Source organism: Cavia porcellus, unplaced genomic scaffold, assembly GCF_034190915.1.
Source record: "Cavia porcellus strain 051 isolate PalLab524CR breed Dunkin Hartley unplaced genomic scaffold, mCavPor4.1 scaffold_32, whole genome shotgun sequence".
In the NCBI taxonomy this organism is placed as follows: Eukaryota; Metazoa; Chordata; class Mammalia; order Rodentia; family Caviidae; genus Cavia; species Cavia porcellus.
Genome location: NW_026947515.1, coordinates 3,889,893 through 3,907,742, shown reverse-complemented (window position 1 = coordinate 3,907,742; position 17,850 = coordinate 3,889,893). Strand labels below are relative to the sequence as shown.

At 37.6% G+C, this 17,850-nt stretch overlaps 1 protein-coding gene across 1 annotated transcript; it reads right to left on the bottom strand.

Annotated features, from left to right (window-relative positions):
* Positions 1-541: 541 nt before the first annotated feature.
* LOC134474318 (zinc finger protein 709-like) lies at positions 542-16,736 on the bottom strand. Its single transcript, XM_063241851.1, has 4 exons — positions 16,575-16,736; positions 4,999-5,125; positions 4,742-4,802; positions 542-3,237 (listed from the first exon to the last, which is right to left on the bottom strand). Exons 1-4 carry the CDS (start codon positions 16,575-16,577, stop codon positions 1,998-2,000), a joined length of 1,431 nt encoding a protein of 476 aa, XP_063097921.1. The 5' UTR covers positions 16,578-16,736; the 3' UTR covers positions 542-1,997.
* Between the last annotated feature and the right edge of the window lie 1,114 nt (positions 16,737-17,850).

Below are 17,850 nucleotides of genomic sequence, written 5' to 3'. Positions count from 1 at the left end.
TCAAACCTGGAATGGATATCTTTTACTTATTTATTTTTTTGGCTCTGGAGATCAAACTCATGACCTCACACTTGCCAGGCAGGTGCTTAAGCCACTCAGCTAAATCCCCAGCCCACCAATGGATATCTTTTACATCTTGTCATCTTCACAGTAGTTGCCTCTTCTCTTGAACTTGATACCAGCAAGCACACCAAATGTGAATAGAATCAGTCAAGGCCAAATAACATTCAAACAAACCAGCTTAAAATAAGATCAGTCATAGTAAGACAATGTTACTAATACAGGGTTTCAGTTTTAGTTAATAGGAAATTAAGGACAATTACCATCATGGTATAACCTGCCATTTTTGGGTTATCTCTCTGTGCCCTCAATTCTAATATGAGTAGACAGACCAGAACAAAATATAATCAAACTAAACAGAGCAACAGAACTACTGTAGCTTTTAAATCCTAATACACTTCTAACAATGTCCTCTGCCTTCTTTTTTTAGGCAATTCCTCACCTTTCTCCTTCTCAGGATACTATTATTCACTGTTCAGAGTGATATTAGTCCAGTCTCTTATGTTCCATTTCAGCATACATAAAGATAAAGACAGCTACTTCAAAGACAATGAAAGACATTATGGTAGTCATTATCAACTTCCCGAAAATCAGTCTTGAAGATCAAAAAAGCCTGCATCATCCTGTAATTATTTGATTAGTTCTATAATATTCAGTATATATTCAATGTGTGTGAAGATGGGAACAACTATTTGGAAGAAAACTAGAGACAGTAAGATAGACAGTGAACATTTCCAGTGGACTTCTTTTGAAATCTGTGTTTCCTTCTGTTCTGCTCTGTTTTGCCATGTTTAATCTTACCCTTTTTAAGAAAAAAAAAGTGTGTAGGACAGATGGCATATTAATAACTTTTTGGTGGATCATTGAGGTGAACTGTTGTCAGTGTCATTATTTGAATATCACTTTGTATGCTTTAAATTTGTAACTTGAACAACTACTTCTAAGATGACAATATGATACTAATCAACTAGTGATTTCTTATGGTTTATTTTTCTGAAATTCTATATTATTACTACACTTTTTTCTCTTTAAATAAACATTACAATTCACCAAAAAATATAAAATTTAAGTTTTAAAGAAAAAATATTAAGTACATAGGCCCTATCCATACTTGAAAGTGAAAAGCCCATTTCAGTTTAGCATGTTTAATTACAAGATGCCATGTTGAAGCACAAAAACACTTTAAAAAATCTAGAGAGGTACAAGGGATTAACTGAAAATCATAAAACATATGCAATTGAGTAGAGCTCCACCTCAGATTTGTGATTTCTGGAATATTTGTGAAGAAATATTGACATCTAACTTCTGTATTGATTATTTCTTCAGGTCTCCTTGGGATTTTTAAAGTAAACTTAGATCTAAACTGTCTGAACAGTGATGCTTTTTCTATGCATTTAACAAAAACATGGATTGCTATATTTCTCACATTGTTAGTCCACATAGAATCTCTGCCCAGTGAGCTCTTTCAGATATGTAACAATGATCAAGTATGCTGAGAGTATTCCCATAACACATAGGATTTATCTCTTGTGTGAGTTTTTTCATGTATTTCACTTACAATCTGGCTGATGAAAGTGTCTCCACTTGCTTACATAGCAGTGGTTCTTCTCAGTTTGAATTCTTTCATGTGTTTTGCAATTACTATATGCAGTAAAAGCTTTGCCACATTGTTATATACTTAGGGTTTCTTACCAGTGTGAACTCATTGATGTATTTTAAAAAATCCATATGTGGTGAAAGCTTTCCCACATTCTTCACATACACAGGGTTTCTTAACCAAGTAAATTTTATAATGTATTGGACAATGAGCATTTCTGCTGAAACCTTTCCCACATTCCTTACATATGTTAGTTTTCTGCCCAGTGTGAAGATTTTCATGCATTATGCAATATGTATGTGTGCTGAAACCATTCTCATGATGCTTATATACACTGGTTTTATATTGAATGTAAACTTTCATGTTTCTTACAATCTGCATGTGTTTTAAAAGCTTTCCCACATTGCTTACATACATATGGTTTCTCTCCAGTGTGAATTCTTTCATGAACCTTACAATTTGCACGTTTGTTAAAAGCTTTCCCACATTGCTTACATACATATGGTTTCTCTCCAGTGTGAATTCTTTCATGTTTCTTACAGTCTCCCCATGTGTTAAAAGCTTTCCCACATTGCTTACATACATAGGGTTTCTCTCCAGTATGAATTCTTTCATGAACCTTATAACTTGCACGTGAGTTAAAAGCTTTCCCACATTGCTTACATACATATGGTTTCTCTCCAGTGTGAATTCTTTCATGAACCTTATAACTTGCACGTGAGTTAAAAGCTTTCCCACATTGCTTACATACATATGGTTTCTCTCCAGTATGAATTCTTTCATGAACCTTATAACTTGCACGTGAGTTAAAAGCTTTCCCACATTGCTTACATACATATGGTTTCTCTCCAGTGTGAATTCTTTCATGTTCCTTACAACATCCAGGTCTGGTAAAAGCTTTCCCACATTGCTTACATACATAGGGTTTCTCTCCAGTGTGAATTCTTTCATGTTTCTTACAGTCTCCCCGTGTATTAAAAGCTTTCCCACATTGCTTACATACATATGGTTTCTCTCCAGTGTGAATTCTTTCATGTTCCTTACAATGTCCAAGTTGGGTGAAACCTTTTCCACATTGCTTACACACATAGGGTTTCTCTCCAGTGTGAACATTTTCATGTATTTGAAAATGAATTTTACTGCTAAAAGCTTTCCCACATTTCTTACATATATGCGATTTCTGCCCAGTGTGAATTTTTTCATGTATTACACAATAAGTACATGTGCTGAAAGCTTTCTCACAGTGCTTACATTCATAACGTTTTTCTCTGGAGTGAAGACTTTCATGTACTTGACAATACGTATGTGTTGTAAAAGCTTTCCCACACTCCTTACATATGTAGGGTCTCTCTCCTCTGTGAATTATTTCGTGTTTCTTACAAATTCCATGTGTAGTAAAACCATTCCCGCATTGCTTGCATACATAGGGTTTCCCTCCACTGCAATATTTTTCATGGATCTGAACATTGTGGTGTGTTTCTGTTTCTTTCACATTCACATTACCTCCTGCAGTACAAAGGAAGACTTCTTTACACTGATTCCAAGATGTATGTCCATAAGATTTCCCTAGCTTGTCATTTCTGTAAAGAAAAAAAAATCACATATAGGATTTATAAGCATATTACTAATTTTTTCTTGGAGAGTTGAACAAAACTGCATTCTCACTGTTTGAATCTCCACTTCATATGTTTCACTTTTGTATTTCATAACTATTTCTATGAACAGCATATGTAATCATCATCTTGCGATATCTTACTCTTTATTTTCACTTTGAAAGCAATATTATTTCTACTTATTTTGTCTAATTTAATTTTCCTTATATTAAATTTAAAAAAAAGAAAAATTTACAGTGAAATGGGTCTCCATGTAATGACTGCATTAATATCAAGTTCTGTTTTTAATGGCTGCTAAGAAATTCTGACTATGAAGCAACAGAATAGCCTTGTAAGATATGTTGAAAACAACCATTCCCAAAAGACTGGTACACATTTGGAAATCTTAAAAATTGGTACTTTGAAATGCAGAATCTTTAGCTTCACTTTGGGCATGGGTACATATGTGTATCACATGCAGATTATTCTCATATGTTTCCCTATCACAATCTCCCTTCTGTCCTTAACCTGTAGTTCCCTTTTCCATACGGTCAGTCTTACTTTTCTCTAACAACTCTGTTTAATTTCATTCCACATTTTGTATTTTGGTTTCTCATCTAAAATAAACCCTGTGACCTTTTAGGTTTTATAGCTGAGCCATTTCACTGAATTCATGGGTGAAAGACCCATCTAATTCTTACGGAAAATGACATTATATAACACATTTTTTTCTTTTCTGGGCTGGGAATGAACACCAGGTATTAGCATAAATCTGTAGCTTTTTAAATATCTATTTTAAGAGATTTTCACTGAACATTAAGCTGTGAAGTTTGAACTTGAATTTGCCATTCTGCAAAATCTGATTTCTAGTGTGCGGGTTTACAAGAATGCACAATCACAGAGAGTCTATTAACATTTTCCTTCTCCACAAATCCAGTGATAGATAGATATGCTTCAAAGCCTCATATGTTATAACTTGATCTGCTTTATATATGAGTAAGCATGTATCAGTATTTTATGCGGATTTTGAGATTTTATATCCAGGACAAGTCTGAGAGGATCAATTTTTAGAGACAACTGCATACTGATATTCAAAATGAGTGCACTAACATTCCACCAGTCTACTAAGAATATTAATCAGAATCACTGATTGTCTAGAGCATGGCTTATAAACACGAGCACTCAGTTTTATTTCAAATTCTATTGCAATCTTAGCAATTGTTAGATAATGAATGTGTTGTATTCACGTGTAAAAATGGGTAGAAAAACTGAAGGCAGAATGTCATAACTCAAAGTGTATGCCTTTCGTACACATCTATATGCAATGTCATACATTTTCATGATTTAATTCCCTCATATATACACTAGCTTATACATCTTCAGAGAATATTACTGACATTAAATTGAATAGTGCCTCATTTATTTGGTGTTCATTTTTCTGCTGACTCACTAATTACTCAGGAACATTTCTCTCCTTGTGAGTGGGAATTACCTTAAGTATCTCCAGTAAATTTTGCCTCCTTTTTCAGCTTCCTGGATATCCCCAAGTCCTCCTGAATTGTAGACATAGAAATACCAGGACTCAGTTGAGTAATACATACAAATAGATTTTTGTTTAGATTTATGATATAATGTGTCCATGTCTGAGCTATTTTTAAAAATATTTTCATATTCTTTTTAATGAAACATCACTAATGAGCAACAAACAATATTCTGACAGCATGAGTGACAAAAAGATTTCATCCTTACCAATTGCAGCCATGTTCCTAAAGATTTCACCCATCACATCTCTGTAGAGGTTCTTTTGGGATGGACTCAGCAAACTCCACTCCTCATTGCTGAAGTTCACAACCACATCCTCAAAGGTCACCACCTCCTAAAGGATCATACATATATTTCTCAAAGGAAGGTTGAGACCCCAGGTTTGGGATATCTTAAATTCTCTCCTACAAATCTGAATCAAAAGCAAAGTGCGGTGGTGCATATCTATAATCCCAGCACTCAAAAGGCAGAGACAGGAAAGCATCAGTGAGGTCAGGGCAATTCTAGGCTCCATAGGGTGTTCAAATCCACCTGATATACATACAGAAAGCTTGTCTCAATAAAGCAAAACTAAACTAAACAAATAAAGCCAAACAAAACAGCTGAATGAAAACTGATTTGTTCAAATTTAAATCCATGTCTTGTCATTAATTTTCTGTCTATACACATTTTTGAAGACAGCAAATTTGATGCTAGATTGAAACTCACTGCTAATGTAACAGCCAAATAGGAGCACTGATTCTTTTGCTGAGTCATGGCAAGATTCCCTGTGCACTTTCTCTAAAGCAGAGCTCACAGTGAGAAGCCTGCAGGACCAGCAACCACAAAGCACAGAAGCAGATAAATATCTCATCAATTGACTGGGAAGCTAAGTAAGCACCTCCACTCCATGGTCAGTGGTGGTGGTTTGGCAGACTGCAGCCCTTCTAGGGGGAAAACCAACAGCAGCTCCTGAGATCCATGCCATGCTGGAATTTAGGACACTATGAAGCCAAGCAAGCACCACTTCTCCCTGGTAAGTGGTGGCAGTCTGGCAGACTGCGGCCCTTTCATGGGGAGAACCAGCAGCAACTTCTGAGATCCATGCCATGTTGGAACTTAGGACACTGGGAAGCCAAGCAAGTACCTCACCTCCCTGGTGAGCAGTGGCAGTATGGAAAACTGCAGCCCTTCCAGGGGGATAACCAGTAGTAGCTCCTAAGATCTGTGATATGTTGGAACTTAGGACGCTGTGAATCCAAACAACCAGCCTGTCTCCCTAATGAGCAATAGTGAACCTACTGATGCACCACCTAGAATCAAACATCCCACTTCCCTACCCCTCTTATCCTGAAAAATTTCTATTTAGGGCTTCTTATTTACACCACTTAGATATGTTCATGGTAGAGAATTTCCATATTTAAACTGTTTATTAACACCCAAGCTACTAAACCAGCTCTTAATTCAGAGATGACACCTCTATTCCTTTCCATTCAGAAGGATATCACATGTATATATCCATGTAAATGCCTAAATTTTGGCATTTTTTGATGAGAATTTAACAGGTAGCCCTTTCTGGAATGGGCTAATGGGAACCAGAAATCTGAGTGCCTCCTGGGAAGTAGACCATAGCAAATAAGGGGGACTTCCTTCTACTATCTCTTTGAAGGAAAATGTTTTTATTATTGTTTCACTCTATTCTAATTAATGGTACTGCTCAATTCAATATTCTGTTTTGATAAGTTCTATAATGTTCTGTATTTCATCTCATTTTGATATATGTGATTAAAGAACAACTATTACAAAGATAACAAAATATACTGTGATACCTATTACTGTTATCCCAGTAACCTGTTGTGAAGTTGTGTACCAATTTCACTGTATGATCTTAGTTGACCTTATGCTGCCTTGTTCTATTGTATTTTACCAATTTCAAAATTAAATAAAAAATCTCATCAATCACTTTGATATACTACAGATGATGTCTCTTCAAATCTCATTTAGGCCAATGAGTACTTTGTTCTTAATATACTTAAGCAGCATTTTGAAACATGAATTTGGATTCATAGAACAAAACATAAATAACATCAAATATGGTATATAAATAATAACTCAAGTGTTAGGGAAAAACAGCTGTATTTTAAAAATATGTATATAAAATGAAACCAGGCCCAAGCTGTAAATTATACCTCACTGTCACCAAGTGATCACTTTCAAGTCAAATATAAGAAATATATCTTGGGATGCTGGTGAAGGATTTCTTCCTTGAATTTGGGGCTATCCTAAGTTACAGAGCTGTCTAAAATAGACAAACCCTGATTGAGACACCGAACAGACAAAGTGAAGCTTAAAAAGAGACTGCATAAGACACCTTTGGTTTGTTTTTAAAAAGTTATAGCCATACAATACTGAAAAATTCCAACAATATTCAACACTTTCTGAGAAACAATGTGGATCTCTTCCATACTACACAGAAAACACTTTCATAGTTGGGTATTGAGCTCAGTGGCATGAAGGACTGCCTGGAAAGCATAGGTCATGCGTTTGATCCTTGGTACAAAAAAATTGAAAATTTCACCTTCATGACACTGGGACATAATTAGAGATAATCAAATTAGATCTCAAGTATGGAATACAAAAATCATGTGTTGACAGGGATGTGGAGTACTGATTGTTGACAGCGCTGGTGTTGATCACCTCAATGAAGCAATCAGAACTTTACTTCATAATTACTCTAAGAACTACTTGACTTTCAGTGAAGACGCTCTCTGTTGTATGTCCTGCTATTTGCTGCCTGCATCCTGTCAGTCACTTCCACATCTTTTCCACACTCCTCTGATCCATCCAAACAGAAAACACTTCATGCCTAAGTATTGATATCACTGCAAAATTTCTATTTAGGGCTTCTCATTTACACCACTTAGATATGTTCATTGTAGAGAATTTCCATATTTAAACTGTCTATTAACACCCAAGCTACTAAACCAGCTCTTAATTCAGAGATGACACCTCTATTCCTTTCCATTCAGAAGGATATCACGTGCATATGTCCATGCAAATGCCTAAATTTTGGCATTTTTCGATGAGAATTTAACAGGTAGCCCTTTCTGCAATTTGTCCTTCACACATTTTTACCCTGTCCTTGATAATACTTTCATATTTGCTTCATTTTTCTCAGACTTCAAAACTCTATGGCTGTTTTCACAAACGTAGTCTGTGAGCATACCTAAATAAGTATGTTCAGAAATTATTTTGCAATGTTCAAGAATACACAGGTGTTCACCAATTGTTTAGGAAGCCTTTCTCCACTGAGGCACACTACTACATATCTCTGAATTCTCAGGACCTTTGTCACTACCTGTCATGAGGAAGAAATAGGAGAACATACTATAAATTTAGGAGATCACTATAAATACAAAAAAGCCCAAGTTTAAGTTGAGCCATTGTGGCTATGAGGCCCTGCATTAAATACATTAATAAACTCTAGACATTCCAGATCTGCTACTCTGTGGAAAGAGGGCATAGACCTAGCTCATTACTGCTCTACAAGCTACAAAAGCATCATAGTCAGGGTCTTCCCAAGCTCCTCCCAATGCCTAAGATGGTGGACTTACCAGCCTACCAGTGAATTTCAAAGATGATACTTGAGTCTGCTGCTGTCATAGTGAAGCCAGGGTCCTGGCAACCCCAAATTACCCTTGCCAATGGCAAGAGGCAAAAGGGATAGTGAATGTCCCATGGCCAAAGCTTGAGGACCTCAGGAGCTGAAGCTAACTAAATACCTGAGGCTACAGACACCGGAACTACTCCTAAACACTTGTAACTGGTTTTGCCCAATCCATCCTATTTCTGGGCTCCTATCCACAACCTCACTATTCCATGGATCCAGGATCTCTCAGAATCTTTGCTAATCAGGCCACAGGACATCAAAAGTATTAAATGAGATTCAGCAAACATTTTGCTACCACTGTTGTACTCAGAACAGGTAAATCATGCTGAGACACCAGAACAGACAGAAGTCACAGCCAGCAATGGCCCACCTCACTGGACAGTTCATATAGCCTGCCCCTTTATCACTGATTGACTCCTGCTCTATTGCCGTCCTTCTGAGTCAAGAATAAACAGAGAAAGGAACCCCTCCCTGCAAGAGAGGATCTCAAATGATAGACTGTAGTGCAGAGACTTCTGGAGCTGCCATTCTTCTACAGTGGTGAACTCAGCTCGACAGAGGAGTGTTTGTATTGAAGAGCTTTACCTCAGACTTTTAATTTTTAAATCTATTTTATTTCAAGAAAAAAAGAACACATCAACTAAAATTAAATTTCAAAACGTGTCAATCAGGGGGCAACAAAGGTATATACATTGCACATTGTCATCCCCAGATCTTTCACCCAGTGCACAAGACATCTGTACTCAATTTTCCAAACAGTACTGTTACAGGGACGTGAGTTACTTAAATACTATTGGCATGAGACTTGGCCATGCAGGAGACCAGATACCTTGCAACTATGGGGAATACTGACACCTCATGCTATGGGCCAAGGCTCAAGACAAATGATAAGCAAATTCATCCATATCCTAAGGATTGATACTCTAAATAGTTCCCTAGCACTCTGAGGAAGTCAGGAGTCACCATTTAAAGAAATGTATCCTTATCCTAAAGACTGACATTCTAAATAGTTCCTATCATCCTGAGGAACTCAGGAGTCACCCTCCCAAACCCCTAAGGGAAGAGTCACAGCTGCCTAAGAATGCCTGCTTTCTATGTGACTCCCTTCCCCCTTTGTTACCAATTTAATCAACTTTACCTGAACTTATAATCTTATTGGCTACCATTACTCTGTCCCATCTTATGCCCATCTGCATTGTGAGTTCTTAGTTTTCCCCACCTTAAACTCACTTCACCACATGAGTTTACTCTATAAAGGTCCCTAGAATGGACAGTGTTTGGCAACCTGCTCAGGATACCTTCTCTCTCTCAGGCAGCTTTTTTTCTCTCAATAAGTATATTCTTCTCTTAATCTATGTTGTTCCTAAAATTCATTCTTGGACTTTACAGGACAAAAACCTAATATCAGACATAGTAGACAGGGAGATTCATTCCAGTATATCAATATCAGTATAAACTTTTTCTTGAAGTCAGAGAAATCCAGTAGTTTGTATCACACATTGTTGATCTCACCATGCCATGGATATTTGCATTGAAGTCTTTTATCCCTGCCTTTAAGTGCTGCTTCTTTTTCTGAAACTGAACTGATCTGTAATTTTGGTTATGGTATTGACAATGCATTAAGGAATTGACTCAAAATATTTCTTATGAATGGTTTACCAACAGCCATGGAGGAAGACAGCAAAAATTCTTTGTTTTGATTTCTTCATTCAAACCAAAGGATGTATTTGAAAGAGCTTTGCCCTTCAAATAATTACAGGACCTCATGTTTGTAGTTCAAGGTGGAAGAATGTGAAATCAGGGATGCTTAGTCATAAGGCCACTTCCTCTTTTCTCCTTGAATACAACTTCCTCTTTCTTTCCAAGGGGCCTAAAGAAAATTCCCATCAGCTCCTAGCAAGACATCAATGTCCCCTCCAAGCACAAGAGCCATTCAAAAGTCACATATACCCCATAACCCCATACTCAGTCAGGGAAAAAAAAAACACAGCCAAACCCTTGGTGGCTGTGGGCTCCTCTCCACATTCTTTAAATAAAAGATCACTTTTACATTTCTTATATTCTGATTCTCTATTGTGCTAATTTACCTCCTCAGTAATCTCAGTAATCTAACCCACTTTAAACCTGTCTCATCACATGATTTTATTCTGTAAAGTCTCTAGAAGAGACAGAGTCTTTTGCTACAGGCTCAGAATCCCTCCTGTTTTTCTCAGATAGAAGCTTTCCGATAGGATTTTTGGTGTAGTAAAGAAAAGAATACAAAGTCAAAATGGCATTTATTCTAAGAATATGGGGAGAACCCCATGACCACTGGGGGGTCTTGCTTTTAATTCTGGAAGTATGTGGGCGGCATACATATAGTTTTTGACTTTGGTGGTGCTTAATTAAAGATGGCATTACTGGGTCTGGAGATTTAGCTCAGTGGCATAAGCGCCTGCCTTGCCAGCAGGTAGTCCTGAATTCAATCCCCGGTATGGATAAAAAGGAAAAAGACAAAAAAAAAAAAAAGATGGCATTGCTGATATGCAAGTAACTGATTGAGATTCTTTTCTGGCCACAGGTAAGTTCAATAGGGGAGAGGAAAGTGACTTCAAGGTAAAAGTCCCCTAGTTCCACCTCCCAATTCCAAAATATCCTATTTAGAGCAAAACACATTCACTTTCTATCTCTCAATAAATATATTCTGCTCTTCAACTCTGTTGTTCCTAAAATTCATTTTTGCACTTTAGAGAACACAAACTCATACCAGACATAGAAGTTCAAGAATTTCATTCCACTATATCATGGTATGGTTGCCTGTATATCTAACTAACTCAGCTGCCTGTAACTTTAAGAATTGTTTATGAATTTGACTTGGGGTAATTGTAGCAAATAAATGTTCTTAATGGATATAGGGAAATATATCACTAAATTGAAAAAAAATGATTATCACAGTTTTTCTAGCTAGCAACAGCCAACATTTTCAACTTTCAACTATGTGGGAAAACAAAAAATAAAAACAACTCAGAAAATAGCAATCCTATTGAAGAGACCAAGAAAGCTCGTTCCATCTGCTGCTCCCCCTCCCCTTCTCCCTTCAAATCCAACTAGGTTAAGTTTTAACTTCCTAAAGGCCATAAAACAAAGGCCTGAGGTAATAGCTCCTGACATCCTGAGTCTTCCCTATCTGGTAGCCCCATCACAAATTGTGTTAATTGCATCAGATTGTATTAGATTGTACTGTAAGAGTTAACTTTACAGCTGCAACCCCCGAGCTATCTGTACAAAGCAAGAAGGGACTTTCCGTTGGTCATAAAACCACAGGATGTTCTGTTTCAGTGAGTTAGGCAAGATAAGTAACAGTTCCGGGAACACAGTGACCAGGCTAGAACCCCGGACACCATAGTTACCCAACCCTGGGCCCCTCCAATCAGCTTTTGCCAAGCCCTGCACCGTTCAAAACTAACCAATGCGATCTGCTTCTGTAACCCGCCTGCTTTGCGGTTTTCATCCTTAAAAACACCAGCCTTGCCCCAACTCAGGGTTCTCCATTTCCACCTGTTTGGAGGACCCCGTGTACACAGAATAATAAAAACCCCTTTGTTTTTACATGAGAGTGAGGCCCTTGGAGTCTTCCTTGCGACACTGGTCTAACACTATAGGGGACAGTACATCATTTACTGTAATTGGCATGTTATGTGCAGGTATTTCATAGACCACAAAGGAAATATTAAGCCTATTAATTAACAAGTATCAGTTTCAATAAATGTGCTCATAGCACTAAATCACTGACAACTGTGAATTTTTTTTTGTATGAGAGATTGAACTCATGTCCTTGTGCACTCCAGGCAGCTTCTTTTATCTCTGAATTCAACACCCAGAATCAACAACTTTAGATACTAAATATGACTATTAACAATGTTTAATTTGCCATTGACATATTTAGTTATAAATTTTATAAACCTACATTTTCGCAAATGAAAAGATTTTATTTCCTTGCAGTTTAAATTACTTTTGTTTATAGGTACCAGCGATCAAAGTTACAACCTAGCACTTTCCAGGCAGACGTTTCTGCCTGCTGAGCTTAAATCCCTGGCCTGTATTAATGAATAGTTTTAAATGTATAAACATCACTTTATTCATTCAAATACTATTGTGATTTTAGCAAAGGATGCCAATGTAGACAGAAATTGATATACAATCAGAGAAGAACTGGAACCTCAAAGAGTCAATGCAAAAAACTAAACACAACAATCACTGCTACAGGCACAGCTGAAGAAAGCCAGAACTGAAGGTGAAGATGCAGTGACAATGTCTACATGCTCCTGAAGAGAAAAACAATAGTTTGAAATGTACTGCAGTTTCCACCACCTGTTCCAGGAAGTCCTCATAGGCCTCAATTACCATACTCAAAGACCAGAACAACTGGACTATTGTTCCCACAAAATGCCTTGGCTCTTTCCACATACCTTTTCGGGCTGACTTGTTCCCCTGCTGAATAATATTAGTTAAGCAGCTATAAGCTTATAGGTTGATTGTAGTCTGAGACCCACACTGTACCCACATTGGGACTTTACTGTATAACTGTTCTCTGACAATAGGTCTGTGGCCAAAACACTGAAGACCACTCCAGAAAATTCAGGGCTATTCTTCTCTCTTTTTTTCTAAGAAAATTTTGGAACTTCTTTTGGTTTGTGGCTTGGTTTCTCAATGTTGTGAGCCATTAAACTTGGTGCATTTGACATCAAACAGGGCAGAATTATATTTTTCTTATTTAAATTTAAATATGAAATTCTGCTAAAGGCCATGTTCCAAAGGCTGGATTTCAAGCTGCTTGTTTGCCATGAGTTTAACATTTCCATGAACTTTTAGAAGTCCTCAGTCTAGTGAACTACAAATGTATTGGGGGAAGGAGGTCACTGTTGTGCTGTAGCGCAATAGGTGCCATTCCTAAATCTGTGTTTGTCACTGCCTCCTGGATGCCACTACATGGCCTTCCTTCTTCTGCAGCATCATTCAATAATTCCCATTTTGCATAAGTTAACTTTCACTCAGCTCCATAATTATTTTTTTAAATAGTCTTTCTGTCACCTTGTTTATTTTTTTCATTTTAGTTTTTTGATTTAAAGACATAGACTCACTTTGGAGTTCTGGCCAGCCTTGCAATCACTAGGTAGGTTGGCTCTTTGAATACATGGCCATTCTCCTGTTTCAACCTCTTCATCTCTAGGGAAAAGAGGTGGGCATTATAACACATGGCATTTGTCTTTTTTCTCCTTTCCTTTTCAATATTATTCTTTCATTTCAGTGCCACTGTCATTTAATCCTGGTGTTTGCTTGTGTCAGTAAAGGTTTCTGCAGCTTGAGTTTAGTTTGTGAACAACAATATAGGAAGACAAGCAAACCAATTGAGAAATGTGAAATTTCATTAGCTGGTCTCAGGACCACTTGTATACAGAACTCCCATCCCCATTTCAGGATCTAAAGAAGAGGCTTTGAACTGGAAAGTTACAGACATTTTAAAAGATAGAATCACAAAAAGATCCTGTTGGAAATCATTGAGCTAGACTCTTATAATAATTTTTGGATGACAAATTTATTCTGCTTCTTTTGTTGAGCAGGTTAATTTTTTTCTTTGTGTATAGCTCATTTTGCTTTACTCCTTGGACTTCTACCCTGAGTGATTTTCCATTTTTCTGGGTGAAGTACAGGGCACTAGTTAAATGCAAAGCTCAACATGCCATCTACTATGCCAAGCTACAACACAGCTAAGTTACAAGCCTCAATATTTTCTAGGGTAAAAACACACATATCTATAATCCCAGCACTCCAGAAACTGAGGCAGGAGTGCTGCTTTGTGGTTAGGGCAACTCTGCACTCCATAAGGGGTTCAAATCTAGCTGATATACACAGAGAAAACCTGCCTCAATAAAACAAAGCTAAACTAAACAAATAAAACCAAAGAAAACAGCTGAATGGAGACTGATTTCTTCAAATCTTAATCCCATATCTTGGGGATTAATTTTTGTATATACATTTTTTGAGACAGCGATTTCATGCTATGTTGCAACTCACCACTACTGTAACAGCCAAATAGGAGCACTGATTCTTATGCTGAGTCACTGCAAGAGTTGGTGTGCATTGTCTCTAATGCAGAGCTCATAGTGAGAGCCTACAGGACCAGCATCCATAAAGCACAGAGGCAGACAAGTATCTCATCCATCACTTTGATGGACTACAAATTATATCTCTTCAAATCTCAATTAGGCCACTGAGTCCTTTGTTCTTAATATACTTAAGCAGCATTTTGATATTTGAATTTGGTTTCATAGAACAAAACATAAATAACATCAAATATGGTACATAAATTATAACACAAATGTTCATGGAAATCTGCTGTATGTAAAAAATGTATAAACAATGAAAGCAGGTGCAAGCTTCAAATTATACCTCAGTGTCAACAAGTGATCACTTTCCACTCAGATATAAGAAATATATCTTGGGAGGCTGATGCAGGAGAACTGTCTTGAGTTTGGGGCTAGCCTAAGTTACAGAGCTGCCTGAAATAGAGAAACCCTGATGGAGACACCCCACAGACAATGTGAAACTTGGAAAATGACTGCATAAGACACCTTTGGTTTGCTTTAAAAAGTTATAGCCATACAATTAAGAAACATTCCACAATACTCAACATTTTCTGAGGAACAAGGTTGATATTATTCATAATATACAGAAAACACTTTCAGAGCTGGGTATTTAGCTAGCAGCTTGAAAACCTAACTTGCAAGCTTGAGAACATGAGTTCAATACTTGGTACAAAAAAAATTCAAATTTCACCTTCATGATACTGAGTCATAATTCGAGATAATCAAAACTAGATTTCAAGTGAATAACACAGAATTCATGGGGTGACAGAGATGTGGAATACTGATTGTTACCAGAGCTGGTGTTATTCACCTTAAGGAAGATATCATAATTCAACTTTAACTTCATGCTTACCCTAAGTACTACCTGACTCAGTGAAGACCCTCTCTGTTGTATGTCCTGCTATTTGCACACTGTGTCCTGCTGGTCACTTCCACATCCTTTCCATGTTCCTCCGGTCCACCCTAAGCAGAAAACCCTTCATGCCTTAACTATTGATATACCTGCACAATTTCAATTTAGGGAATCTCTTTACACGAATTAGTAAAGTCCATTACAGAGCATTTCAATATTTAAACAATGTATATGATCAACCACGCTATTAAAAGCAGCTCTTAATTCAGAGATGACACCCATATTCCTTTCCATTCAGAAGGATATCACATGTATATGTTCATGCAACTTAGGCATGTTCCTACATTTAGGCATTTTCCAGTGAGAATTTAACAGGCAGGCCTTTCTGGAATTTGTCCTTAGCAAGCACACTTTACCCGGCCCTTGAGGACACTTTTATATCTGCTTCATTTTTCTCAAAATTGAAACTTCTATGGCTGTTCTCACAAATATAGTCTATGAGCACGTGTCACAAATTATTTTGAAAATTATTTTCACTGTTATTTATCATACACAGGAGTTCACCAGGTGTTTGGAAAGCCTTCCTCCACCGAAGCACATCACTGCACATCTCTGAATTTTCATAATCTTTGCCAACACCTGTCATGGGGTTGGAAATGCGAGAACATATGATAAATTTAGGCAATCCCTATAAATACAAAAAATTACAAGTTTAAGAAGTGCCATTGTGGATATGAGGCCCTGCATTACAAACATTTATAAACTTTAGAACATCAAGGTTGCTGATCCCTTGAATGAGAGCAGAGACCAAGCTCAGTACTGATGCTCCAGCTCCAAAATGCATCAGAGTCAGGGGCTTCCCAAGCTCCTTCCTCTGCTCTCTATGGTGAAGTTGTCAGGGCAGTAGAAAATTTCAAAGATGATACTCCAGTCTGTTGCTATCAGAGTTAATTCAGGGCTCTGGGGACACAGAATCATCCTTGCTCCCAGCAGAAGAAAAAAGGGAAAGTGGACGACCCAAGACCAATGCTAGAAGACCTCTGGAGCTGAAGCTAACTAAATACCTGAGTCTACACACACCAGAACTACTTCTCACCACTTGTAACTGTCTTCTCCCAATTCCACCCTATTTCTGGGCTCCCATCCAAAGCCTCACCATTCTGTGGCTTAGAGGGTCTCCCAGGTTCTTTGCTAATCAGGCCACAGGACATCGAAACCAGTAAATGAGATCCAGCAAGCATTCTGCTCCCAGTTTTGTATTCCAAACAGGTACACAATTTCTATACACCGGAAGAGACCCAAGAGACCTCCTCCCACAGCTCGCCTGATTGGACATTTCATATAGCCCGCCTCTTCATCACTGATTGACTGCTGCTCTACTGCCCTACTTCTAAGTCAAAAATAAACAGGGAATGGAACTCCTTCCTGCAAGAGAGGATCCCAAATGATAGACAGTAGTCAGAGACTTCTGAAGCTGGTTGTCTTCACCAGTGTTGATCTCAGCTACACAGAGGAATATGTGTACCAAAGTGCCTTACCTCAGGCTTTTCATTTCCAAATTTTCATTTCAAGGATAAAAAGAAAAAATAATCTAAAACTAAATTTCAAGACATGTGAATCAGGGGGCAACACTGGTATATACATTGCACACTGTCATCCCCAGATCACTCACCCAGAGCACAAGACATCTGTATTCAATTTTCCTAAAAATACTAACATGTGGAGCTGAATTAGTTAATTATGATTAGCAATGAGACAGGGCTAGGTCCTCCTAGCAGCCCATCCAGAAACCCAGATACCTTGCAACTATGGAGAAGATGGGCAAATCCTGCTATTGGCTAAGCCTCAAGACAGAAGATCAACAAACTCATCCATATCCTAAGGACTGATATTCTAAATAGTTCCCTAGCCCTCTGAGGAAGGCAGGAGTCACCATTCAAAGAAATTTATCCTTATCCTAAAGACTGACATTCTAAATAGTTCCTATCATCCTGATGAACTAAGGAGTTACCCTCCCAAACCCCTAAGGGAAGATTCACTGCTGATTAAGAATGTCTGCTTTCTATGTGACTCCATTCCCCCTTTGTTCTCAATTTAATCAACTTTACCTGAACTATTTATCTTATTGGCTACCATAGCTCTGTCCCATCTTATGCCCATCTGCATTGTGAGTTCCCAGTTTTCCCCACCTTCAACCAATCTCACCACATGATTTTACTCTAAAAGTCCTTGGAAAAGACAGTCTTTGCCAACCCAGTTAGGACGCATTTGCTTTCTCTCACACAGCTTTCTTTCTCCCAATAATTATATTATCTTGACTTCTCTTTTTTCTAAAATTCATTTTTTGACTTCAGACAACACAAACTCATCCCAGACATAGTAGACCTGGAGTTTCATTACCCTATAGCAATAACAGTGTAAATTTTTCTTTT

Bases quoted from the DNA above. Each gene is read 5' to 3' on its own strand.
- LOC134474318 (XM_063241851.1), bottom strand. The intron at 4,803-4,998 runs GTAAGGATGAAA...TCTACAATTCAG, and splicing joins TAGGAACATGGCTGCAATTG to GAGGACTTGGGGATATCCAG. The intron at 3,238-4,741 runs GTAATTCCCACT...TTTTCTTTACAG, and splicing joins ATTTACTGGAGATACTTAAG to AAATGACAAGCTAGGGAAAT.